At 27.5% G+C, this 27,359-nt stretch overlaps 2 protein-coding genes across 3 annotated transcripts in view; one reads left to right on the top strand and one right to left on the bottom strand.

The window, feature by feature from the left end:
- The window catches only part of Opa1 (Opa1 mitochondrial dynamin like GTPase), a 41,375-nt gene extending 22,660 nt beyond the window's left edge, over positions 1 to 18,715 (bottom strand). Inside the window, exons 1-8 of one of the 2 annotated variants that reach the window (XM_016052551.3) lie at positions 18,279 to 18,715; positions 17,002 to 17,248; positions 13,605 to 13,649; positions 8,500 to 8,624; positions 8,313 to 8,417; positions 3,144 to 3,230; positions 2,787 to 2,863; positions 1,033 to 1,150 (exon numbers count right to left, since the gene is read on the bottom strand). In XM_016052551.3, coding sequence (XP_015908037.1) covers positions 1,033 to 1,150; positions 2,787 to 2,863; positions 3,144 to 3,230; positions 8,313 to 8,417; positions 8,500 to 8,624; positions 13,605 to 13,649; positions 17,002 to 17,248; positions 18,279 to 18,509 — 1,035 coding nt within the window. In that variant the 5' untranslated portion in view covers positions 18,510 to 18,715. The remainder of the gene's footprint in view (positions 1 to 1,032; positions 1,151 to 2,786; positions 2,864 to 3,143; positions 3,231 to 8,312; positions 8,418 to 8,499; positions 8,625 to 13,604; positions 13,650 to 17,001; positions 17,249 to 18,278) is intronic. The other variant, XM_016052552.2, reaches the window with a different exon arrangement.
- On the top strand, positions 18,475 to 24,216 carry LOC107439835 (beta-1,4-mannosylglycolipid beta-1,3-N-acetylglucosaminyltransferase brn). The gene is made up of 2 exons (XM_016052554.4): positions 18,475 to 18,889; positions 22,026 to 24,216. Exon 2 carries the CDS (start codon positions 22,066 to 22,068, stop codon positions 23,275 to 23,277), a length of 1,212 nt encoding a protein of 403 aa, XP_015908040.1. The 5' UTR covers positions 18,475 to 18,889; positions 22,026 to 22,065; the 3' UTR covers positions 23,278 to 24,216.
- The last annotated feature ends 3,143 nt before the right edge of the window (positions 24,217 to 27,359 follow it).

Here is a 27,359-nt window from a genome sequence, read left to right as displayed (position 1 = left end):
ATTTATATTCCCTGAATCAGTACAAACAATGCAGTAGTGGAGCAACTTTTCAGATTAAAATATTAATTTATAAATGCTAATCATATTAAAAAAAATTGCATATTTTCTTTATGTTGTCACTTTGTATTACTTTTATAATTGACAAAGAGAGGACTAGCGTGAAATAGACAAAACCAAACAGTTCAACATTGTTGTTATGAATTCACAACAGTTGGTTAAGGCCTCGCTCATACTGCTGGTGGATAGTTGGGAGGTCGCGAGTTCGATCCTGGCAACTAAGTAAACAACCAGAATGAATGTACAGCAAAGTATATGCACATTAAATCTGCCATGGCTGAAAGTCTTTTTATTGATTGTGTTGTGGAAGCTGGAAAAGAGGAGTACCAGCTCAGGCACTGTCCACATCCTTTAAGAGGGATCAAAATTATATGGCATTCCTACGATAGCCATTAAACGATAAAGCATTGTAAAACCAGGCTTGGTACTTGGCTATAGATGGGAGATGTGAACTCAAAACAGTTATAAAAAGAGCATGAAACTCATTATTGATGAAAAGAGTATTTGAATAAAAGTCTTAAGCAATTTCACTGCCATCAACATAAAAATAGGGAGCTATGATGCACAAAGAGTAACCAAAATCCCAATAAGAATTTTCTATATCCCAAGATCACAACAAAACAATTTTCCTCATATTAACAATAGGCAAAGGAGGCACAATCTGGGGATGCAGAGTCACCAAAAGCTTGGTTTGAAGCAGACTTGGCATATATATTTTCAAATCAAATTTAATTTACCTTTACAAAACAAATCTAATTTCCGTACAATAACTGTAAGATTCAAAACTTTAAGCAATCTAAAACATTTATAAAATATTATTATACTGACCTTCAAGTTTTTTAAATTAAGACAAATAAACAACAAATAATTATTAAATAACAAGAGCAACACAGGTAGAATATTAACAAACAAATTATAAATTTTTGTCAAAATTATAAAGATCAAAATTATAGACAAACACAAAATCTGTTTTACCTCACTTTCTTTAGTAAGATCAAATTCCCTTGAGCTGTCTTTAAAACAAGCAACATGATAGGGTCCTTCACTAAGAGTGACTTTAACAGGGGCTCTAGTCATCATTTCTCCAGCACCTCTTTTAATATAAAAAATTTAAGAATAAATATGTTACACTAAAGATCATGTAGTTTGAAATAAACAATAAAACAAGGTCAAATATAATTTAAATATTTGATAAGAATTTTTTTTTGGGAAAAATTGCCAAAAGAGTTTACAGTTAAAGGGCCGCACTAAGCATTTGCCGCCTCTTTAAATGTGATAAAATCATAAATTTAGTGGAAAAATTTGTGATTTTGCAAAAGTATTGGTGAATAACTTATTCCACAGGAAAGAAAAAAATATATTTAACTCAATCATCCAAATTCCGTCGAAACGAATTTTTCTAAACAAATCAGTATTTTTCATTTGATTGTAGTAATTTTCAGTAGATGTGCCACCTAACCAATTAGAATTGGGTCCAAATAATATAGGCCTGAAACAAATTACCATAAAATAGCTTTGTATGGGAAAAAATTAATTACAAAAAATGGTTAAGATTTATATTTGGCAAAGACTTTTGATATTTGGCTAATAATTTGAAATCCTTAGCTCGGGCCCTGCATAGTACAAACAAAAATTTTTTTTTCTTAACAAAATATCTTTATAGCAAGTTAAAAAAGACCACTATTTCAATGATACAAGAATCAGTATGTTTTAAAATTATTAATTTCAAACATTTATATTTAATATCACAAATTAATGAATTAGTATTTTTAAAATAAATTAGTTTCAACAACATATATGTGCCTAGCCAACTATCGTGTTTTGGCAATCTGTTTTTGTTGTCTTACATCAGAATTGTTTTAAATGATAATGTGCACACGAAAATAAAAATAAAATAAATAAATAAAGCAAAATAAGACATTTATTCTTTTAATTATAAGTGTGATTGCGTATAATTTTTGTACGTGGGCCCATGTATTTATCATTGCAAACAATTTTGTTTGACAGAGTAAAAACTTATCATTTAAACTTTAAATTGACTACTGAGAAAAAATAGTAATTTTTCAATTAATAAACTAAAAAAAGGTGTAAAACAATTTTTTCCATAAATGAGAAATTAACTAATTTTTCTATCATAGAAATATATTTACAAATAAGATTTCTAATAAAAAACAATTACCTTTAAAAAGAACTTTCATATTTTTAATTTGCTTCGATTACATAGCATGTTTGTAAAATAGAATGGTACTATGTCAAAACATATAGATGAATGAACATTTAAACTTTACACAAGATCGGTACAGTATCCTACTATTTTATGCACAGGTTTATTTTAATTGGTTACCATTTAGAAAATATATAATGGCCTTAACAATCTTTGAATGACTTTTCAAGAAGGACTTTTAACGCTCAATTCCTTATTATTATTTTTTTATAATCGTTGCTGAGCAGCTGACCCAATGCTGGATGCAGCATTCATATTCACCAGTCACCGCCATGACTCAAACCGGAGCCACTTCATTAGGAGGCAAGCAATCTATCCTCTCAGCCACCACGGTGGCTCAGTGCTCCTTTTTGTAAATATTGCAATAGTCAGTTAACTCTCTGCCACTATATTTTTTTTGGTACTAGATGATATTTATTAAAATTACAAACTATTAAAACTTAGAATTTAAAATTTAGCAAATTTTTAAGGGAAAAAAGATCACGATAAAAAGAACGATATATACCTTGGAAAAATTCGAGCTTGAGCTATCATCTCTAAGACACTTGTCTTGCCAGAGCTTTGATCACCCACAACAACTACCTAAAAATATGAAACATTAACTTCAAAGTCTTCTTATATTATTTTATTTAGTATTTTTTTTTAAAGACATGACAAACAAATAATAAGATCTGAAATATTAATTAATGCATAAACACACATAATTTAAATAAAGTAAAAATAAGTATTTTCATGATATATTTATATTCATATAAAGGTAAATAAAATAGTATATGATAGTTAAAAAAACTAGATTGAATACTTAAATTTAATGAGGCAAACAAAATATAGTACAAGTTAAACATTTAATATAAGAACTTACTCGAGGAAGATGATCTTGTGTATTATAACTAGAGTCATAGTCACTCAACTCATCTAATACTTCAGAATACATATCAATTAGTGATTTCTAGAAAATAGAACATTCTAGCATTAACAAATTTCAAAAAATTTAGTCAATTCTTGATTCGAAAATAAAGCTTAATCTTAACCACTTTGGTCTTAGTATTTTAGTATTGAACATTGCTCTATAATCCACACTTGTATGATTTTTAAGGGTAAACTAGCAGAATTTGCCATTAAGAATCTAAAATATGAGGAATATTGTAGAATGTTAGAATATTTTGTATTTAAGACTAGGGAGGAAACAGCTGCACAACCATTTCAGAGCATTGCACAAATAATTTTTGTATTCAGAAATGCATAATGCTTGCAAAATTACATTTTTGAGCATATAAATTTACCTTTCACTATACTTAACAGAGGAAAAATACTTTACTTGAAAAATGCATTACTAAATCAAAAAAAATTATTAGAAATGCAAGGAAGAATTATTTAAATAAATCCCAAATAAAGAATTTTCCATTGGATTTGATAGGAATTTTATAAGATTAGTGATCTGCTAGCATACAGCTCTAATCAATCAAAAATTGGTTTTACTGCATGTTCTTAATTTTTCGATATTAGGTTACCATAAGGAATAAACGTTAATAATTTCACAAATTATGGGACTGAAGTCACCCAATTTGTATTTTAAAACATATGTTTGTTATATTGATACTCTTTAATAGCTTGTTTCCATAAACTTAGTGGTAATAAACTAGTACGATCTTACGTAACATGAATTTTAATTTAAATGGCAACTTTTTTTTCAAGTTTTATAGCTAAATTACTTTTTGACCAGCTTGGTTCCATTGTAAATCCAAATTATTTAAAGAGTTTCCTTTCAGCCACTTCCACTCGTTAATTTTTTTTACCTATTATGACTTTTTAAATACAATATTAAGATGCATATATTTTGAGCTGCATTTGCTATGACGCACATATTTTGAATGTTAGATATTACTTTTTGAGAAGCAACTGTACTATTATATATCTACTTGTGATAATTCTATTGTAAATCCATGACATATATATTGATCATTTTATTATTCTTGATACCTTAATATGGCAAGCAAATTATATATTTTAGTAATCACTTTTTGAGATGCTTCATTCTAGTGGGGGAACTCATCAAATTAAGCATGTTAATCACCTTTGAAGAAATTAAAATCAGGGTACCTGCTACATTTTAGATTTTCAAATTCATGACTTTTCATGATTTTCCATGACTAATTCCAAGAATTTTTCATGACTTAATGAAGTTACTATTTTCTCCGACAAAAACGCAACAATGCAAAAAAGCATTATAATAACATAATAAAAGGCATAACCAAAACTATACTCTGCATCTTCATATTTATAGATTTTAAATTTAAAAAACAGAGTAAAGAAAGAATTGAAACAATAAAATAGCTAGAAAAAAATGCAAAAGCAAATAATTTTTTTTCTGTAGAATTATATTCTAAAGATACTTTTCTTGTTCATCTGAAAGGAAAGAAATACTCCTAATTTTTCTGTTCTCATTTAGGAATTAAAAAAAATTTGCAATGACTGGTTTGCTTCAACTAGAATTTTAAATTGATAAAATTAAATAAAATAAATAATAAGAATTTTTAAATGACAGAAGAGTTTAAAAGATAATTCGATCTAGAAATTATGTTTTTTCTTTCATTTTTTGAAAGAACACCATAATTTTTAAAGAATATGATAAAATCATTTTATATTCTAATAAAATATGCCTGAGTGATGATTTTGTTAGGAATTCAGATGTTTGGAACAGGATGAAATTGGGGGGGGGGGATTCCATTTTAAAAATTAGATTTTTCGGAGACCAGTGGTGCAAGTGGCAAAACATGGTTTTGGAGCATCTTTCGAGCAACACAAAAGCAATTTTGGAGCAGCGAAACAAAGATTTGGAGCATATTTAATAAAAAGAATTAAAACAAGAGTTTTCAACTTTGTTCATTAATGGCATATCTTATTTTTTTGACTTTTTAAAGGTCCCTGCATAAACAAATTAAGTTTCTTTTTGGTAGCTTCCAATTCTGTTAAATATTCTGCTATGCTCGACTTAGCCTCAGATAAGAGGATCTGTCCGCTTTCTATAAACATGTCTTTATTATTTAACCCATCTTTAATCTTTTTTTTATTAGTGGCTAAGAGATCTTGAGAAGCCTTCAATTTTTTTAGCAAATCAATTTCAGCAACTTTCAATCTGCTTTCCTCAGTTTCAGTGTTTTCACATTCTTTTTTCACAATCTCTAATCAAGCAGAATAATTTTTAAATGCTGCACGAGTTCCTTTAATCATATCTTTGCCAACTTTAAAGTTATTTAAATCCCCAGTGACACAACTTGTCTCAAATCATTAACACTATGCAAATTTAAACTTGCCCTATTGTCAAGTAGCTTTTTATTCACACATATGAACAAACCTAAAACCTCTCTAGTACTAAAACCTCTTTCAACATCGGCATTCCCATGTGGTATGCACAAAAGAGCTTTAAAAAGCTTTGTTATAAGAGAATATTTGATATTTCCCAAATTATATTTCTTCACAAAATAGTTTTTCCAAAACACATCAATTGGTGCATATTCATTTGAGTCACAAGAATAACCTTCTGGTTCTACACGTAACAGTAACAAACATGCCTCTTCAGGTTTTATAATGAATGGGGTTACTGTTGCCAGATATCTTATTACCTTAATAGAATTCCATTCTCATCACAGGATGCAACAATTTAAGATGGTATAGTAACCTATTTTCAAGAGGCAATGCTTTTAATAACTTTTTTGCATGTGCCATAGACCTGGCACCTAAATACATGGAATTTCTTACTGAAGAAGATAATGATGTCATCGTATTTGTGGTATCTAGTCCAACATCTATTAAATTTGAATTTTGCCAAATTTCTGCGTTTTCTACATCCAAAGATTTTAAGTCCTTTCCTGTCAAACTAAGAAAAGCAGAACTCTTTTAAAAAACGCCCTAACAATGCTTAAACTAGAGACACCATTTTATAATACAGCAAGTGAATCAATGGTGTCTCAGTTTGGAAAAAACCTAAACATTTATTTAATATAGGTGAAATATTACTTAAAAAGGAGCTTTTGGCAAAAGCAATTTAAATAAATTCAATATTGAGTGGCTCATACTATTTTTTAAATTAATAATTACTTTATTTAATTCTGTAAAAGGTAATTTAAAACTCTAATTAATTCAACTATTATTTAACGTTATTGAGTATATTTTTCTTAAAATTTAAAAAAATGTTATTTGTAATAGTATATTCAATAAAACATTAACAAGATTAATATTGATCATACGGAATTTATAAAAATATGTAAAGAATTAAGCAAACTTTAATAAATTTATATTACAAATGTAAATTAGTGAATGACCCCTAATTTTTTTAAAATTAAAATTGGTTACCCAGTACAGTATTTCCTTAATGAAATGATTAAAAAAAATAATTTTTAAATGTAAATTCAATGAGTATTGAAGCTATAATAAAATGCAATAAGTATAAAAAAAAAATATTAGTAAAAAAAAGTAATAAATGTTTAAAAACAATATGCAATTAGCGGATGGTCCCTCAGAAAAAATTTACGCTTAAGAAACTCAATTTTTATCTTTATTAAATTAAATGAATAAAAGGGAGATGGAAATTTTGAGGTTATGAAGCTTTTTGATTCTTGACTGCTCTGAGGATCAACATGAAAATATGTACTTAGTGAATGGTCCCCAAGTTAATTCCAAGATCATGAGTACTATTCTATAAATAGAATAGAGCAAGAAGGCCATAAGCTTGCCATTGACGAAGACGATGGCACTTCAATAACAATGAAATTAAACAAGAGAAATAAAATTTTCGTTTGCTATTAAACTTTGGCAATGTTTAGTCTGTCCCCGAAAATTCCTGGGAAGTTTCGGTTCCATTTCAGAGAGTGGAAAATGAAACCTGAAATTGAGAATATCTTGTAAAATGAAGCAGAGTTGTACATGAGAGTGCAAGAATCCTTCCCGCTGAATCCAGAGCAACCCATCACATAGCAGTAGCTTGGTTGCCGCAAAATTGTGACTTGGCGATACCCAGGGGAAAATATCCCTTTTGGCTCAGATCGGGGCAATTTAAGCCTACTACTTCTATTTGGAGCATATAGGCCCAGGTTTCCACAATTGGCGCAGTACTTGCAACACTGAAATACCAAAATCCATGACTTTCCATGATTTTTTTCAAGAAAACAGCAAAAATCATGACTTTTCATGACAAATTTTGTTCAATACTGAAATTCATGACTTTCCAGGTGCGCGGATACCCTGTAAAATTGTTTGCCGCTTTGGGACAATAGAACTAACTTTCGCACTATGATTTGGCACTTAACTGGGCAAATTGATCATTTTATTATTCTTGATACCTTAATATGGCAAGCAAATTATATATTTTAGTAATCACTTTTTGAGATGCTTCATTCTAGTGGGGGAACTCATCAAATTAAGCATGTTAATCACCTTTGAAGAAATTAAAATTGTTTGCCGCTTTGGGACAATTAGAACTAACTTTTGCACTAAGATTTGGCACTTAACTGGGCAAAATTTATGCTTATTGCTCAATAAATACTATCAGAGATGTGGAGAAGCTTGGTGTTATTTTGGGGAGAAAAAAAAAAAACGACATTTTGGAGCGATTTGTGCAGCTGTCCGTAAGACACTTATATAGAGTGCAGTGTATCTAACCAGTCATTGAATTTTTATCTGCCCAATTCAAAACTCCAGGGTTAAAAGCGAAATGAATAAAATTTAATCAAATCACAAATGATTTTTAGTACATATTAAAAATAATTATTACCCTTCAAAAACAAAAAAAATATTAAATTTATAAAAACATTTAATAAAATTCTCAATGCCTTTTTTTTAAATATACATTTTTAAGATATGCTTTAAAAAGTGATAGTTCTTAAAATCTAATTTTAATGAAATTAACTGATTTTAGTGTTTACAAAATTATTTCTGTGTAGAGTAAGTTTTTATTTTAGCTGCAGTAAGTTATAGGTAATAAGTTATAGGTAATTAGAATTCTTAAATTTAACAATTACATGTTGTGGAATACCTTTATTTTTCTTGACGGCTGGGACTTAACAGACTTCAACATTATTTGCTTTCTTAGTTCTTTGTTTTCTTTTTCCAATCTCTCTACTTCCTTTTGATATTTTATCTATAGAAAATAATATTAAATAACAGTAACTGAAAAATAAAAAAATATACATATAAATAGCTGATCACTTGTGTTTCTGTACCTGCACATTTATTAATTCCTCTTGTAATTTATCAATTCTAGCTTTTTCATCATTAATATCCGAGCTTGAAGAAGAATCCCTAAAAGAAGCAGCAGTTGCAGACATGGTAGTTCCTAATGCAATATCTATAAGTTAAGAATAAAGTTAATAATAGACTAGAGTAATTTCTATACATAGCTCATAATATAAATATTCTTCCATGAATTTTTTCACCAAAAATGACTATTTTTTTTTTCAAGGAAGAAATAAAGTAGACGATTTTACACACAAAACATACTTTCTTTGAATAAACTTCAATCAACAAAATATGGTTTCAATAGTTTAGTCAGAAGAGAGATTTTAAGTCTGGGCCATTTAATGGTAATTTCACTTCTTTAGTTTTTCAGCTTTTCAAAGACTTATTTTTTAATTTTTATTTCTCCAGAAAATGTGGCGATTTTGCCAAAATGTTGGCTTTTATCACCTAAAATAAAATAGATTAAATTAGTGTAAAAATACAGTTCAAAATTTTTTGACCATCAGTAAATTAAAATAGAAAATAATTGTAATATATATGGGTCATTCTCACAAAAACAGTCATTTTCATGTCCCCAGTATATTTTATGTTTGTTTTACAGCTTACGAAGAAAAAAAATTCAGGGAAAGTGTCCTTCAGAATGCAAGCTAACAAAAGAATAAAAATAAAATTATCAATTTTTATTTATTATTTATTTTAGGTAATTAAAATATACCAATATGTCATTCCCTCACTTGTCCCCACTGCTGATTCAAAAAAAGAAAAAAATTGTTTCTGAAATTTTTTTTTTTTACAAATTCGTGTTTTTTATTTCAGAATACTGAAATATAGAATTCTGGAAATCAATTTTAAATTTAATTTTTGATAAAAATATTAACACAGCACTATTTTAAACTTTGTCCCCAGTGTTTCGTGTCATTCCCTCACAACAATGTTCTTATCACCTGCAATCTTCTTAGAATAAAAATATTTTAATAAAAACTTCAGAAGTTAACAACTGGCATCATAGAACAAAATTGCAGTATGTTTCCATCTTCAACTTAAAGAAGTTTTGCTGTGGAATAAATTTGAATGAATCAAACCAGGTAAAATTTTTTACATTCGTCATTCCCTCATGTCATTTTTTAGAGTAAAATAAAATACAACTTAATCGAGAAAGTGAATAATTATATGTTGCTTTCTTGTATGAATATAATTGTATGCGATTGACTTCAGAAATTAATTAGGCCTAACTGTTATTTTTAAATTTTATTGAATTCGTCATTCCCTCACTAGTGTATAAAGTGAGGGAATGACGCTGAAGTGAGGGAATGATTCAAGATGAGTATATTATCAAATTTTTTTTTGTTCAATCGTGCCAGCCAATTTTATTTCCCAAACCTGTAAAAACTATTAAATATATAAGACTAAATTATAATAAATATTAGATATACTTAGTATGTTATAATTTTCAAACTTTAGGTAGATGTAACTTAGATAAAAACATGTATTAAAATAAAATATCATTCCCTCACTATTAGTGTCATTCCCTCACTTTTTAAATAGTGAAAATAATTAATTTACTTATTAATTAATTCGAAAAATAAATTTAAAAATTAATAAATTAATTTATTAAATTAATTAATTTATTTAATAAATTAATTTATTTAATTAATTTATTTATTAAATTAATTAATTATTATAAATTAATTAATTCTAAATTAATTATTTTAAAAATTAATTAATTTAAATATTAAGTATAATTTATAGGATATATACTTTCTTTATAATGCCATTACATATTTCTATTAATATGAAAAGTTTCAGAGCTTTTTATTCACTTTACTTTTTTGGGATTTTATGAACTGAAAAATGACAGTTTTCGTGAGAATGACCCATATATATATATGCAGAAGGTGAACATATTAAGGTGTCCAAACATTTGGACGCATTTGACAGTTCTCTTGCTTAAACTATAAGGACCATATTTTCCAGATTGCAATTACTTCTACAGATTCCAGATTCTAATTACTTCTATCTACAGAGTAAAGAATCTAGCATAGTGTGTGAGTGGCAAGATAAATAAATTCCAAGTAATACATTTTTGTAAAAATAATTTAATTAAACAAAATACACAACACCACACAAAGGTATTCTAAAAAAAATTAATATAAAGGGTGGAATAAGTAAATATTATGCAAAACTTGGGGGAAAAGTCAACTTTAGTTCCGAAACTCACACTACATTTATATGTAAGTAGACATGGTTTAAAAGGTTCCTTCAGTGACCACCAGGGTGCTCCTGAGACCTCAGTTGGTTTAGAGCGGTGCTTCCCAACCTGGGGGTGATCATCCTAGAGGGAGCAATACGAATTCTTAGCGGGGCTATAATCCTCAGGTGGGCGATGAGTATTAATCGGAAAAAAAGTTGTAATAAAAAAAATAAAAAAGGCCAGCGAATTGTCCTTCATCTTGGTCCCGTCAACATATTTATTAGAAAGATTTAGTTCGGAATTCCAGTTTCTCACAAAACAAAGAGGTTGGACATTTACTTCAAAGATGCTTAAATTTGACAAACAAAAATTCTGATATTCAATCTTTAATTGAAATCCATTAAGCGCAAGGTAGACATTGAAGAGGTAAGAATGAACAATTAAGTTTTAAAATTTTCAGTTTTTTTCTCACATTTTAGTTAACGCTTTCATTTTTTCCAAAATACCTTTAAAAATTTTTTTATTTTTAAATGTACTCTTGTATACATTAATTCACTTCAATTATCTCTTTTTGAATAAAAAGGGAAAGGGATACACACAATGTTTTAATTTTCTAAAGTGATTGGCTTCATTATTTACATTTTAATTAAAATTAAAATCAGGTTAATTTAACAAGTATTCAAATTTATTGATGCTCACTTGCAACAATGTATCATCTTTTTCAATCAAAAAGAAAAAGGGGGGAATAAATGTCAGCCAATTTCTAGAGAGGGGTGATGGGCAACAAATGGTTGGAAACCTCTGGTTTAGAGGCTGGCTGGTTACAAATGTAATTTTACAATGGTACACTTTTCTAAAAATCAAGATTTTAGTACAGTAGGAAACCGATTATCCGGAACGGTCGGGACCATCGCTATTCCGGATAACTGATTTTTCCGGTTTTCTGAATCGCTACAAAAAGCCGTTTTTTTTTATTGTTAAACCCAACTAAAGAAAAAAAAAAAAAAATTTGGAAATAATCTAAAAAATAAGAAAAAACCATGAAGTAATACCCTAATGATTATTTCCAAAATGATGGTAAGGTAAACATCTTTAAAAAAAGAAAGACAAATCTTACGAGGAAATTTTTTAAAAAAAAATGGCGAGAAAATTTATCTAATTTTGTTCCGGTTCTTTTGGTTTTCCGATTTCCGGATAACGGGTTCTGTACTGTACTTAAAACACTTTGACCAACACTTCAGAATAAACCAGGTACAACAGAAACCATGCAATACAACATAAGTTCAGTGAACTTATGTTGTATTGCATGGTGTAAGTGAACTGATATCTTTATTTTTAATGTATTAAAAAAATGAATTAAAAGATGACTCTGAAGAAATATGCAGGCTCATTTTCATCTTTATGTTTATTTTAAATTAAAATCTAATCCAACCCACTCTGAAAAACCCACTCTAAAGTGGGTTTTACTGGGTTTTTCTAAAATTGATTTCTTTTTCATCCTCTGTTATATCGAAGAGTTATTCTATTGAAATATATATGTAGTCTAGCCTAAAAAAAATGGACCTATGGTGAAAAAACTAACTGTGTTTGGTAGGACTGGAGAGTCACCTTGCTGGCTAGATAGCCATTGATTAGTAAGTGCCTTTGATTCGCTTTCTATGCATAAAAAAAAAAAAAAAAAACATTATTTCTTCAAATTTTTTTATGATTAAAATATAAATAAAAAGTAATCCTATGTTAACCCTTTGTATCACCGTGTTACATGTCTGCAACATACATGAAAATTCAATCATATAATGAGCTGAATTTACCTATAAAATCGAACCAAATTCAGGTAAAAAAAATATTGCAAACTCGGGAGAACCAAGTCTTGGTGCAGCTGCCAATATTATAATGCGTTAAGCAAGAATTGTTCCATGACATAATTGCAGGATATACAATTTTTTTACAAAAATCCCCTTGATTGTATGTTTGCCTAAGGAGGGATTGAAAAATGTGGTGTGAGACTTTGTTACCATAAAAACAACAGTTTCAAAATTTTTCACATGAAGTTTTAAATATATTGGCATTTCTGTGCTATTTTTCACGATAGTGGAGATGTTCAACAAATGCTCTTTATCAATAAATTTTTAATTTTAAGGTCTTAATTTTTTCATTATTTTTTACATGCTTAATATGATGTATTCTAACATCTGCGTAAATATTTCTTAAATCAGAGTTGTTGAGTTACAAAGGGTTAAAATAAGTTTCAAATGTGTGTGAGTACATGGAACGTTTTGTATCGTGATGTCAGAAGAAACTTTTTTCAGACTTTTGCACCAATTTATTTATATTAATTACACTTTAATGACCTATATGTTAAGTCAATTCATAAAATTAAACTTATTTATTAATATTAAAATAAAGTACTTATCCCTGCCCTCTCTTTTGAAAAAAAACAAAAAAAAAAAACAAAAAAAACAATAAAACATGAAAAACCCAATAGAACCCAGAAAAGCCCAATAAAATCCACCTGGTTTGGGTTTTTCTCGAAAAACCCGGATTTTTTGCAACCCTGTTGATGATGTTTCTCTTACTATATAATGTTCAGAATCAAAATTTTTAAATTGTTTTGGTGAATTATTAGCATTAAAATTTTACAACCCAGAACCCAAATTTGTTCGCAAATTTATTGAAATTACTTAATTCTGATAAATGAATCTAATAAATTTATAAAAACAATTTAACATAAATGTAGTTCAAATTAACAATTTGTGCCCAAAAGATTTTAAATTTCAAGATGCATAACATAAAAAGAAAAAAGCATAGAGGAAAATAAATAAAAGTTTTGCATAGAACATTGTTTAAATAATAAAGTAAAAAAAATATAAAGAGATAGTCAAAATAAAATTCACAGACCTATAGGAAAAGTTCTAAAATTTTCTCCACCATGAGTTAACAGACCTAATAAAGCCAGAAAAAATTCTAATATAAAACTTGTTAAAATTGTAAAACAAATCTTATGCATATGTAACAAGCCATGCAATTTTTATTGATTGATTTATTTCAAAAAGATAAATCGTGCAGGGTAACAAGAGGTAATTTGAACTACAGAATTTTTTATGAATCTAGAAAAATTATATTAGTTAAAAAGAATTTATATTTAGAACTTTGTTTCACTATTAAATAACATTGACAAAAAAAAAAGAAAAAAAGATTCTATATTGCAATGAGTTTTGGATCAACAATTTAAGAGTGTATCTCTCGCACGTTCTTCATATATATATATGTATGTAATGCTTTCGTGCAGAGTTATACATTTTTATACTATAATATCGCAGTCTATAATATTTGCACTATAATATTTGAAGTCGTATTCAATATTTCTTGTTATGAAATAATGGTTCCATAATAATTTTCTCAAAGCATTTATTGAGGAAAAGAGTAAAGAAAAACTATTCAAAAAATTTACATGGAGCAGAGTTCCTGGACACAAATTCACTGTACCATTTTCAAAAGGCAAGTGCACACTTTTTTTACAAGCTGTATATAGTTATTACTTTTTCATATCATGTGATCTACAATACCTCGACTTTTTGTTAGAAATGACGCCATAATATGTAATCATAAGACCGGATGAAGATGCATTACGATCTCAAAATATTTATTAATTTGAATAATATTTGGTTTCACAGAAGCATTTTACTACGTAGTATGGACTCATTTTTATAAATCAAGATTTACATTCTATTCAATTAAGGATAATATATATGTGAAGTGCTTAGTTTATTATGTGAAAGAGATTGTTTAAAGTTCTCATCTGTTAGAAAGGCTTGTCTACACATACTTTATATAGTATAATATTTATATATACAGTGGAAAGTCACGTATCAAGAATCGATGGAACTTCCAGAAGTCCGTATAATAGACCCCCAAGGTAAAAAAAGCTTAAACTTTTTTAAAATCCATTTAAATCTATTAAGCTATAATTTTAGATGTTATATATATACACACAATGTTATTACGTCTTTGAAATTAGCGTTATCTCTATTTGATACGTTCCGATTCGTGACAATTCTATCGTAAATTCACTGCAGTTGGTTTTTTGGAAGTTATTTATCATTTCCATCCCTTTTACATTGTTTTTTTAAATGACAGAATGTTTAATACGATGTTATCATGTCGTTCTAAATTCAATTTTTAAGTTATCACTATGTGATGCCTTTGATTCGTGATGACTCTACCACGATCTCTCAACGTTTTATAATGTGATTTGTCAGTTATTTATTATTTTATCAGCCCTTTTTACATGGTTTTTTAAATTTGATATTTTTACTGGGATACAATGTTCGACTTTGAGTTATCACTATTTAATGTGCTTGATTCATCACAATTCCATTGTAATTTCACTTCGTTTGATAATAATTTTTTTGTAAGATGTCACTTTTACGGCCTTTTACACATGGACATAATGTGAACAATTCGTTCAAAATTTCTCGTTGTTTGATGATAATTGTTTTAAAAACTGACATTTTCCAGCTTTGTTTTTGTTATGGTGCGCAAATTTCAAATTCATGTTATATCAGTATTTGATAAGTTCGATTAATGATGATTCTATCGCAATTTCACTGCATTTGACAATGTTTTTTTCATAAGTTATTTATAATTTTTTTTGGCCCTTTTACATGGTTTTTCAAATACTGTTATGTTTAATACAATGTCTGAATTTGAGTAATCACTATTTGATGCGTTTGATTCGTGACAATTCTGTCACAATTCCACACCATTTTTGATAAGTTTTTCGGCAGTTATTTATAATTTTATTGGCTTCCTTCATGCAATTTTTAAAATTCCAATATTTTTAATATGGTGCTATTATAACGTTCAATTCTTGATTATTCTGTTATAATTTCCTATCATTGGATGATATTGGATCGTTCAGAAAGTTAGCGTATATAATACTAGATAATATGAGTACGAACTTTCTGGAAAACCTAATACAGTATGGGACCTCTAATCCGGCAGGACACGAAATTCGGCAATTAATCTATTTTTTTTTTCTTTTTTTAAAGAAATTTTAATTAATAGGAGAAAAAAAATCAGTTTTATTCTCTTTTTATTTGGAATTTTATTCTGTTGGAGTAAGTAACTTTACTTTATCTTTTATAAATAAAAAAAAAGCATGAAAAAAAATCTGTGTTAAAGGAAACATCTGTTTCTAAAGCAGTTTAAAATAAAGTGAAAGTAAAAAACACCTGCATTTCCAATGAATTCCGAAATTCGGCAAATTTCAAAATACGGAATTTCATTGGTCTCGTGAGGGGCGGATTTGGGATCCTATACAGTAGCTGTTTTGGCAGTTATTTATAATTTTATCGACCTTTCGCATAGGGTTTATATATGTTTCCCCCGATATTTTTATAAGATTTAATAAGAATAATTTTTTTATGCTTAAATTTTGAATTCGAGTTATCACTTTCTAAGGAATTCAATTTGCAACGGTTCCATCATAATTGACGTCGTTTTTGGCAATTTCTACTTGTTTTTTCTTATTTTGATAATTGTTGTATGATGTTATTACTATGAACAAGTTTTTCACTTTAAGGAGACATTCTCAAGACATTTACCATTCTCAATTTGCATACATTCCACCGTAAATCAACATCGTTTATGGATTGTTTCTTTCAGCAGATGTTTGTCATGCTTTGACTATTTCCTAACGATTATTTGGATTCTGATGTAATTAATACAATTTCATGTCTAACGTATTTCATATTTTAGTAATCACTTTTTCACAAGCTTGATTCACAACAATTCCAACGTAAGTTCATATTAATTTTCAATCGTTTCAGCAGTTATTATAATAACTTATCGTTTTTAAAATCCCGGTAAGTTTAGTAAGTTATTATTACAACATGCATAATTTTCAAAATTTGAGAATTACGCTCATTTTAAAGTTAATTTATAGAAAGTGAAAACTTAACTGAGGAATTATTTTTAATTAAAATTTTTATTTAATAATATTTTTTTTTAAATGATAAAATTTTTCCCCCCGTATATTTTCGGAGCCTTAAAAGTTATGCGAATATTTGTGAACAATGCCCTTTTTTGTAGGGGGAAATAGTGCCCTTTTTAGCTTCTAGAGCCCTGGTCTTTTTAAGATAGATCTAGAATAAACAATGTTCTAGAAATTTAACCAAATAAAATGAAATAAACCATTTAAAAATACATATTAAACTATTGTTATGCCATTAAACTATTATAAGTAATTTTACTAAAATTTGTTTAAGGAGAATGATTGAATGAATGATTTTACTTTCTGCAATCAAAGTTGTAGGGTCACCATCTGATGCATCATCTTCCAGCAAATCTCGCCAGTTTTCAAATTTAAGAGTTAAAAAATCCATATTCTTCTTCATCCATCCTTTATCAAAATCTGGTAAGTTGATTTGATTTTTCAGATCAATAATAGCATCTCGGTATTCATCCAATTTTTCAGGTGGTGGTAACATGTCGGATATCCAACTAAAATCTGGTAACTGGTCTTTCCATTCTTCATATTTCTATAATAAATATCATAATTCAAATATCAATATTTCCTATTGAAGAAATTAATACACTGATGATTAAGTTTTAATGTGAGGAAAAAAGTCACAAAAAAATTACAGCATTCTCTTTTAATATAAATGTTTAACAATGGCTGATAACTTAACTGAATTCTCCAGACGATATATGCTATAGGCTGTTTGCGATAGTTACTTATTTATTATAAGAGGGATTCAAAATGTATCGCCCATGGGATAAAAGTGGTGTAAGAAGATTTAAACTTTCAAAATACATATCAGGGATGTGATTGGCCAAAAGGCAAAAAAGCTGAACTTGCACGCGAGTAAATTTTAAATGTGTGCAATTATTTAATAATAAATTCCAGGCACTTTAAGATAATAAATAACTATGCGTTTACATAAAAATTTGTACTAATTTATTAATATATGAATGATTACATCAATATTTAACATTTAGTAAAAATCAAAATTACCAATTGATAAAATCAAGCTACAAATTATAATTTTCCTCAGTTCACAAAAAGGAGACAATTATTACTTGAGAAACTGCCTGGTTACAGAAATTAAAACTACTGAGAACATACATTAACAATCCCTTTCTTTTAATATATACCATTACGTGATTTATAACAAATATATCAGTGACATGGCTTTTTAAATTATTTAGAAAGGAAAATAAACTTTTACAATTAGAATCACTATGTTCATTTTATAATCTAGTTAGAGAAGATAATACCTTTTAACCAGAGTCCACTTATTATTTATTTCATTTACTTGTATAAAACAAGAATTGTCCTTACTTATACAATAAGTTTTCTTATGGAATTTCACATAATTTTAATTAGTTACTTTTATTCTGCTCAACATTCCAATGTTTTAGTGACATTTCAAAGACATATAAAGTTAAAAATAGTTTAGAAAGTTGTAAATAAGGATAATAAAAAGGCTGAGAAACTAATGAATCATCTTAGTTTCAATAACGAGCTACGTCTGATTTTGCTCTCTAAAAATCAAAATTAAGTTTTACCTTAGATAGCTGGACTCCGCCACCAACAGCAGATCCCAAAATTATGTAGCGGATCTTCAATGCATTTTTTAAGACACGGAAAACAATAGCAATATTTCTTTGACCATGAACGGTATAAGTTACACTTTTTAACAATTGATTATTTGCACTACTTCGAGCAAGTGTATTGTATTTATGATGAAATTCCTTCCAGCAAAGGGAACTGTGTTTTATAAATTTTCTTCCCGACATTATTTTGTTTTGATAAAAAAATTGAATACTTGTTGAAAAAATAAAATATTAATAAATAAAACGAATTTTAATAGTAAATTTTGTCATGTTTGAAAGTAAATACTAGCTAATTTAGTGTTGTAACAAGACTTGTTGTCCGTCGGCTCATATTTTTGGAAATTCCAAAACAAAATTTCATCATTTTCAATCAATATCAATTGATCAATAAGTTTCACCATTTCACTTCAAATGAACTTTATTTAACGATCACGTTGGCTCGATTGCAAATGTAAATTAGATCAAAGCGTAATTGTTATCTTCATGGATTGCGTATAAACAATATGCTTCAGAAGTTATAAAATGGGGCTGATCTAATACCATGGAAAAGAATATTTGATAATGTAATTATTTTACTTTATTGTTAAATATAAGCTGTAGAAAATTGGATAGTTGTGAAGTTTATTTTAAATATTCTCAATAACCTTCCATCAGTTGTTATATTGTTTACGTAGTGGTTATCATTCAAAATAAGCAAGAATTATCTTGAGAATGTATCTCTCTCAAAATAAAAACTCATTTTTTTTGGAAAAATTAGAGATAATTCATGAAAATCTTTGATATATCTTTGAAATATATTTCCACTATAAATATAAAAGAATCCGTCTTGAAATGTGTTATAATTGAAGTGTAATTTTTCAGTCATAGAAAGCTAACCTTTTCTATGCACAGAAAAGCATTTGAACTAATAATTGTAAAATTTGCTTTGATATTTGCTACACTTTAATAAATTATCATATGTAATATAGTCATCAAGTTAAATTTCAAGCTTGCAAACAAAAAATACTACCTTTGTTTCCTAAAAAATATTTTTACGTCTAAAAAAAAAAACGGCGATCAGTGTTTTCATCATAGAAAAAAAATGGGTGAGAATTTCTCACCCTTTCTCAAAAACAGGGTGAGATTTTAAAAAGTTAAGTGAGATTTCTAAAAACTAAAAAAACGCAAAAACTCTTGAAAAAAAATCATTTCTTTAATTATAATACATTTTTAACGTATTCTATTTTTTAAAGCATTGAATATTTTTGGTGCATCATCATAGAAGATTTTGCCTTTACAAGGTATTTGTCCATCTTACATTAATACATAAAAAATTTGAACGTCTTACATGAAGAAACCTAACCTACGGTAAACACGTGGTTGGTGAGAAATGTGTTCTGAAAGGGGTTCCGTGCTTATGTTCTGTTGTACGAAAAGGTTCTGAACAATGCTGGTAAATAGGGAAGCTAGATAACGGGGCAGATGTTGAAATAATGAAAGATCCAGGAAGAAAAGTTAAACGGATTTTATTCTAAATGGCGTAGTTCGAAGCTTTTTCCAAAATGTGAGAAATTCGCTAATTTTGAAATTGATTTATAGAATGCGCGAATTTCTCGCGGTAATCATTTTTTAATGCGTGAAAAGAGGAAAATATGCGAGATTCTCGTGTTCTCGCGCTGTAGTGAAAACACTGGTGATTTTTATAAAATTTTAATTAAAAATGCATAAATTAATGAAGCAAAGAAATTTCTTGATTATGTTTGATAAATGAATTCCTTTTTTAAATACTTTAACATGGATATTAAAGTTTGCATGTAAAGTATAACTTTTTAGATCTAAAGAGTTTTGGATAAAAGGTATTATTAAAACTTCTTCTTATACTTTGGTAAGATGATAGAATAATATTTTGACTACTTTTTTTTAAAAAAAATATTAATTAGAAGAACATGTTTATTAAATTTCTCACATATACTGTGGTTCAAACAATATATGATAATTTTAGATTGTGAAAAAGTGTGATGAGTTCTTTCCATTAGCTTATGTAGGATAATTTTATGGATGTATTTTTTGCTTTCTAGTTCTATGGTAGTTTGTTTGCATCCAACCATATTAGCTGAGCATTAGGTTAAAGACTTCACATATTGTAATTAAAAAATCGATAAAAATATTAATTTTAAAATTTCTAGATTGTAAAAAATACATTTTTGATAGATATTTTGTAATTGTAGTTCTTAAATGGTTCATTTTGATTTTGTATACATCAAATTTTTTTCTGATAATAAGCTTTCATTTTCCTGTAACTACCAAAATATTAGTAAACTTTGAGGCTATTCTCAAAATGATGTGTGCTTACATAAACATGGATACCTCATAACAGTGAAGCCTAATGAGATGATGTAAGAATCGTCTCTTATTATTTGTAAAATGTAAAACATTATTTAAAATGTTTAGAGTTTAATACTTACTTGATATGAAAATAATCTACGATCTGAAGTTTTTTTTTATTATTTCTGTAACTTTATTTTATTAAGTTCATGTAACTATTCATCGTTTTTCTGCAAAAAATGGTTGAATAAATTATACTTTGTTGTTAAATTTTTTCCCCCTGCTTTTATAAAGGTGTAGTTTCAAGCAATAATTATTGTAATATTCAGTAGATATCTGACTTATTTGCCTGTTACTTGATTGGTTTATGTTCTAAAAATATAAACCTTAAATAAGAGAAGTCTTTCTGAAAATACATGAGAAGATTTTCTTGAGATTCTAGAATATATTGTTTTAAGTTATATTTATTTTGTTGTTCAATTGTGTTAGTTTCACATTGTGAAAGATAATTTGCAGTTTTAGATATGACAAATGTGATATTTGTAACTATATGTTCTAGTAGAAGTTAACCTTTATATGAATTTCTTTAATAATGTTAGTATTCTTTCATGATATGCAAATTTATGATTACAAATTTTATGATTTACAAATTTAGATTTAAGCTGTATTGAGAAAAGTTGTCAGTTTTTCCAAAAATAATCAAAGCTTTGAAAAATCAATTAGGAAAAAAAAAACAAAAAAAAAAAACAGTGGATAGAAAGTATGATTTGTTGCATTTTACAGTTTTAAAACATATTGTCTAAAATTTGAAATCATAAAGTTTCAAAATTACTTTTAAAGTTTGTTAACAGTGGTGGTTTTAGCAATATTGTCTAATTTTTTTCCCTTATCAGACTCAAAATGTGGGCATAGATGCCTGCTAATTTTGTCCTTAAACTTCATTATTTTATTGTTGAAATTAGTCGTTATTTTTAATCTTTTATAATTTGTCCCTGTTAGTAGTGCCATCTGTTGGCTATCTTGGTAACTAATTTTGATACAGAAATCTATGAGTATTCCACATTTGAAAGTTATAAGAAAACTTATGAGAACTTTACTCTTGAAACTACTGGGCATTTATTACCTAACAGAGAATAAATTCTCTTTACTAAGCAGAATGTTTGTTTTTCCTTTCTTTTATTTTACTCTTTTCATTGTTAGTAATTTTTAAGATACCCAGTTCATTACAAACTTAATATAACCAATAACCAATTTAAGTCAAAATTAGTATGTTAATATTTTTTCTTTTAAATTATTAAATTGAAAAAAAAATTATGGAAAATAAAAATTTTAAACGTCTTCAAAGAAATATATATATTTTTTTATCCAATTTACAATTCTTGCTTTATTTTTCAGATTTTGTGTGGAGTGACTGGTATGGTTAACTTATATAATAATGCACACACTAACAACATCATGGGGAAGATTGCAGTTTTCTCGAAAACGAATCTTATATTTTATTTTGGGAATTATAGCTATTTTTATCATCGAGCGTTCAGGATTGATATTACATTTTCTTGAAGTTGATTACAACAAATTTTCTTACCCCTTAGACATCAACATGGAAGAAATGCTGGCAACCATAAGAAAAGGGGGAAAAGTTCCTTATCAACCAATCAATGAATATAATTTTCCATACAGAATCAGTAATGAAAAGAAATGCCTACAAGGTTTCTTAATGAAAAACCATGAAAAGGTTGTGATTTTATATGTAATCAAATCAGCTACGAACCACAAAAATAGGAGAGATGTTATTCGCAAAACATGGGGGTGGGAAAATCGCTTCTCTGATGTTCTTATCAAACGAATATTTGTCCTCGGTACAACAAATGATGTTGCACTGCAAGATGATATTGATGAAGAATATGCTAGAAATAAAGATATTGTTCAAGCTGAGTTTATTGATAGCTATTATAACAACACTATTAAAACCATGATGAGTTTTAAATGGGTTGTTCTAAATTGTCCCAAGGTTCAATTTGTCATGTTTGCAGATGATGATATGTACATATCCACGAAGAACTTGCTGAAATTTATTCGCAATCCATTTAATAGACGGGTTGGTTTTAGAAAACGTCGCGATGTAGAAAAAATTTTACTGAGTAATCGAAGTAGTTCTAAAGCTTCTGAAGCACCTGAATTATCTCAGCAAACTTCAGGGTCAAGTAACTTAATTTATAATTCTAGAAAGTTGTTTGAATATGATCCTGTGTTAAGTGCTTTTGATGGACGATTATTAGCTGGATATGTTTTCAATTCTTCACCGATGAGACATAAATCAAGCAAGTGGTATATGCCTCTCTCGGAGTACCCATATTCTAAATACCCTCCATATGTGACTGCTGGCGCTTATGTATTATCATATCCGGCCTTAGAAGATATGTATTATACAAGTATGTTTACAAAACATTTTCGCTTTGATGATGTCTATTTAGGCATAGTTGCAAAAAAGTGTGGAATTTCACCTTTGCATAATGATCATTTCTATTTCTGGAGGGAGCCTTATACCAAAGATTCTTATGTTAATGTCATCGCATCTCATGGATTTAGCGATCCAGAGGAGCTGCAGAAAGTATGGGATGAGCAGAGAAGTTCAGGCCATGCTTAGTTGTAAATTAGGAGTACACAACTTATGTCCCTTGAATTGTCAATGTGGAGCCAACTATCTTCTATCTCGAAATTATTTGTAAAATTCCACCTGACTAACATAATATATTTCATTTTTTTTTCACTTTTGGCTTTTTATTTTCTTATTTAAATAAATGTTGAAAAACAATATTATAACTACAAAATATAGAAGCGTCAAGAGTTAAATCTTTTAACATTTATATATATTTTTTTAAAGAAAATGTATTTCAAGACAAAATTGTTTCTAAGATTTAACAAATAAATTATGTAAATAATTAAAGACAGTGAAAAGTTATAAAATTAATTTTTCCACAAAGTAAGTTAAAAACCTGGAATGATTTAATTTTGTTGAAAAAGACAAAGTGTGCAAAACCTCATATGTTTTTATAATTTAAAAATAATACGCTTGTATAGATATGTGTACACTTTGTCTCTTAATTTTTAAAAAACAAATTAGTCTTGTTCTTACTACATAAAGCAGAATAATTCAGTTTAGATTTAGAATTGAATTTATTGTGGCATTCGGAAATCCGATATTTTTCATCCTGGGGTCCACTTCTAAAAAAAGTTGTATATTCCTATCTTATTTTGTTTTGCGTAATGCTTAAGACAAATTAACATTCTTACTATATTAAACAGCAAATAATTAAGATTTTATTAATTAGTATAAAAACTGCACCACTTCAGGAAAAGTTGTGTACTCCTAACATGCTTCAGTTCCTTTTTATGTAGTAATCTGTTTTGATCTGTTGATTTTAGCTTGTTAGTCTTATATAATATGAGGAAAAAAAAAGTAGGTGCTGCTTAGTCTTATGTGATATTTCTATATTTGATGTTTTTGCTAACTTATATGTAAATATAAATCTTATTAAGACTAAAAATAAAGATAACTATAAGTAACTATTTTGTTGCTGTTAAAGATATTTATAGTTAATTGTTGTTTTTATAAAGACTATCCTTTGTCAAAACTTTAAGGGAATTTTTCAGTACTTCTTTTTAGTTTTATGAAATCTTTCTCTAAATTGGTGTTTATTTTTAAGGTATTCTAAATTTACATTGCTAAAGCCTAGAAATTAGCTTAAAAAATTCTTTTGGTAGTTGTTATTGAGATATGTGATTATTTTTTATGATTAGACAACAGTCTTGTTGACTGGATTGTTAGACAAGTTTAAATGCATTCTATACAAATATGAAATTAATTAACAATTTTTTTAGCTAATCTTTTCATTACTTAGAGAAAAATCTTAAGTTATTTTTGCAAAAAGTCTTCATATGAACACAAGTTGATGTTATTATAAAGATGATGTTAACTTTTTCAAAGATGGAAAAAATGCAATTTTCAAGGACACTGTGTATTTAATAACTAAAGCAGTTTTGCAGTGGTGCTAAAATTTTTTTTAAATAAGTAGTGCAGTAAAAAAGGATTAAGAATGTTGTTTTAACAAGCATTTGCCATTAAATAAGTTTATAAAGTTAGTTCTAGACTCAATTTATCATTATTTTTCGTAAGTTATGAAATCATTACTTATTATAATTGTAAACTAGTATAAGCTAGAAAATTGGACAGGAAGAGGTATACATTTTTATAGTTTTTTTCTTAGTACTTTAAACAATAGACATCTTGGTAAAATTGAATTTTTTATTTGCGATAAACACTATTTACATTGACTTTACTTTTTTTAATGAATGAAGTGTGTTATTTTTGTTTCAACTTTAATTTTCTATAAATATTTATTTGTATATTATTTTATCACTCTTATCTACCATCTTGTTTGCAGAGGATCAAAATTGTAATGGCATGCTTTGGATCATCCTCAGGGATGTTTTCCAGACTGTCTCCAATAGCCCGTTGTGCAGCTCTAGTGCGACATAAATGAACTAAACTACAACACTCTCATCTAAATACATAAAAGCTGTTTATAAAATGCTAAATAGCCCTTTTAGTCAAGTTCTTTTATTTAATTTCTTTATCCTAGATGATTGAAATTCCCCCCTCCTCCATTTACAATTTCTCTTAACAGATCATTATCAAAGTTTTTAATAATAGTTGAATTTGTAGCATTACAGAATTTATTTTAATTCTAAACAGCAGAACTTCAGTAAACTACAGGATATTGTTCTTACATGTGTAAGATCAATTATAAAAATATCTGAGTTTTTCTAACTAATAATTAAACAATATTTTTTCCCTTTTTAAATAGCATAATAGTCAGATAATAGTAGTGTCAAAATGAAATAAATTTTAGTTTTTGCTTCTGTGTTGGCAAGAAAGATTTTCTAATGACTAATTGTCCAATCCTGATGATGAATATCTTTAAAGTTTAGTCTCACCTTTAAAGTCTGTGAATTTCACAAGATTTTTGTAAAATTCAATAACTATCTAATTGCTTCACAAAATTTTAATATCTGCTGAGCTTTAAGTATAAAATGATATAAAATATAGAAAAATGTAGATAATCTTAAACTGTTAAATTAAAATTTAGTCTCTTCAAAAAGTTATAATGAATATTCTTGTAAAGCATTTAGTATTTCATCTCACACCTTAGAAAATGTTTTAATAACTAGCACTTTTGAAATAGTCAATATCTTATCAACCAGTAGTTTATATATTATTCAAAAAATTAAAACTCATAATTAAGATTTTAAATTGTTATGACTTGAACAGTAGCAATATTGCACCAATTTTGATGAAATATTTTGAGTTTCTAACATTGCGTTGTGAATGATAAATTTATAAAATATTATATGATAAATTTATTGATTTACATTTAAGCAAAAACAAAAAAGAAGTTTTATCTTCATATTAGAAATATGCTTGACTGTATTATTTAATTTTAACAATTTTATTGTAATGAACTGTTTTATGTTGCTATTTAAGCTAAGTACAGTACAGAACCCGTTATCCGGAAATCAGAAAACCGGAAAACCAAAAAACCGGAACGAAATTCGATAAATTTTCCAACCATTTTTTAAAAAATAAATTTTTTTTCCTCATAAGAATTTAGTATTTTTCTTTCTTTTTCGAAAGATGTTTACCTTAGAATCATTTTGGAAATAATCATTAGTGTATTACTTCATCATTTTTTCTTCTTTTTTAGATTATTTCCAAAAAAAAATTTTTTTTTTAGTTGGGTTTAACAACAAAAAAACGGCTTTTTGTAGCGATTCAGAAAACCGGAAAAATCAGTTATCCGGAATAGCAATGGTCCCGATCGTTCCGGATAATCGGTTCCCTACTGTACAAATATTTATTAAGATGCCATAAACTCAAGTGTCTGTGCTTGTAAATAAATACATATATATTTACTCATTAATAAATTAAATAGATATCAACAATATTCTTTTCATTTTTCTATGACATTATCTAACATTAAGATTATTGCCTCGAATAAATATGCAAATTTTTCTGCTACATTTAACCCTTTAATTTTAACTTGTTTTGAGACATGATCTAGCTACTGCTTTAAACACAGCAATGCAATGTCTTAGTCACATTGCTGTTACTCAATAAAAAACTGCTTATAAGTAAATTTTTTCACAAATTTCAAGCTTTAGTAGTCTGTCATTTTTAACAAAAGCATAACAGGCATATGAGCTTTGTACAATACTAAAAATGAATCATGTAGGTTAAATGGCATAAGAACAAAAAAAGAATAGCTAAATTAAAAAAAGTAAAATATTTTTAATACATTTTATATGAATTAGGCAATTTATCATTTAAAGTTAACTCAAAGAAAATATTGAAGATAAAGTTTTCTTGGCTTCAATATTTTATTTTTGATTCAAAATAAATTTTACTATCATTTAACAGATTTCTCTTCTAAAAAGCAAGATAATTATTTTACTGAAATGTGCAAGGGTAAAGTTTTTGTTTTGCCTTGACAAAATAATCTAAATCTTTTATACAAAGTGGTAAAGGAAAACTAATGAGATTAAGTCTTAAGTATGCTCAGAATCACTTAAAATTTGATCATGTAAGTAGCTTCATTAATAATGTTATAAGCATTTCAGGATATTATTAAAACTATCAAAAACTGATAAAACTCATTAATTTTGATTAGA

The sequence above is a fragment of the Parasteatoda tepidariorum genome, chromosome 9, assembly GCF_982258835.1.
Source record: "Parasteatoda tepidariorum strain Cologne lab strain chromosome 9, Ptep-v5.0, whole genome shotgun sequence".
NCBI classification, from domain to species: domain Eukaryota; kingdom Metazoa; phylum Arthropoda; class Arachnida; order Araneae; family Theridiidae; genus Parasteatoda; species Parasteatoda tepidariorum.
This window is presented reverse-complemented; position numbering and strand designations above follow the sequence as displayed.

Coding starts and splice junctions, on each gene's coding strand:
- LOC107439835 (XM_016052554.4), top strand. CDS start 22,066: ATGCACACACTAACAACATCATGGGGAAGATTGCAGTTTTCTCGAAAA.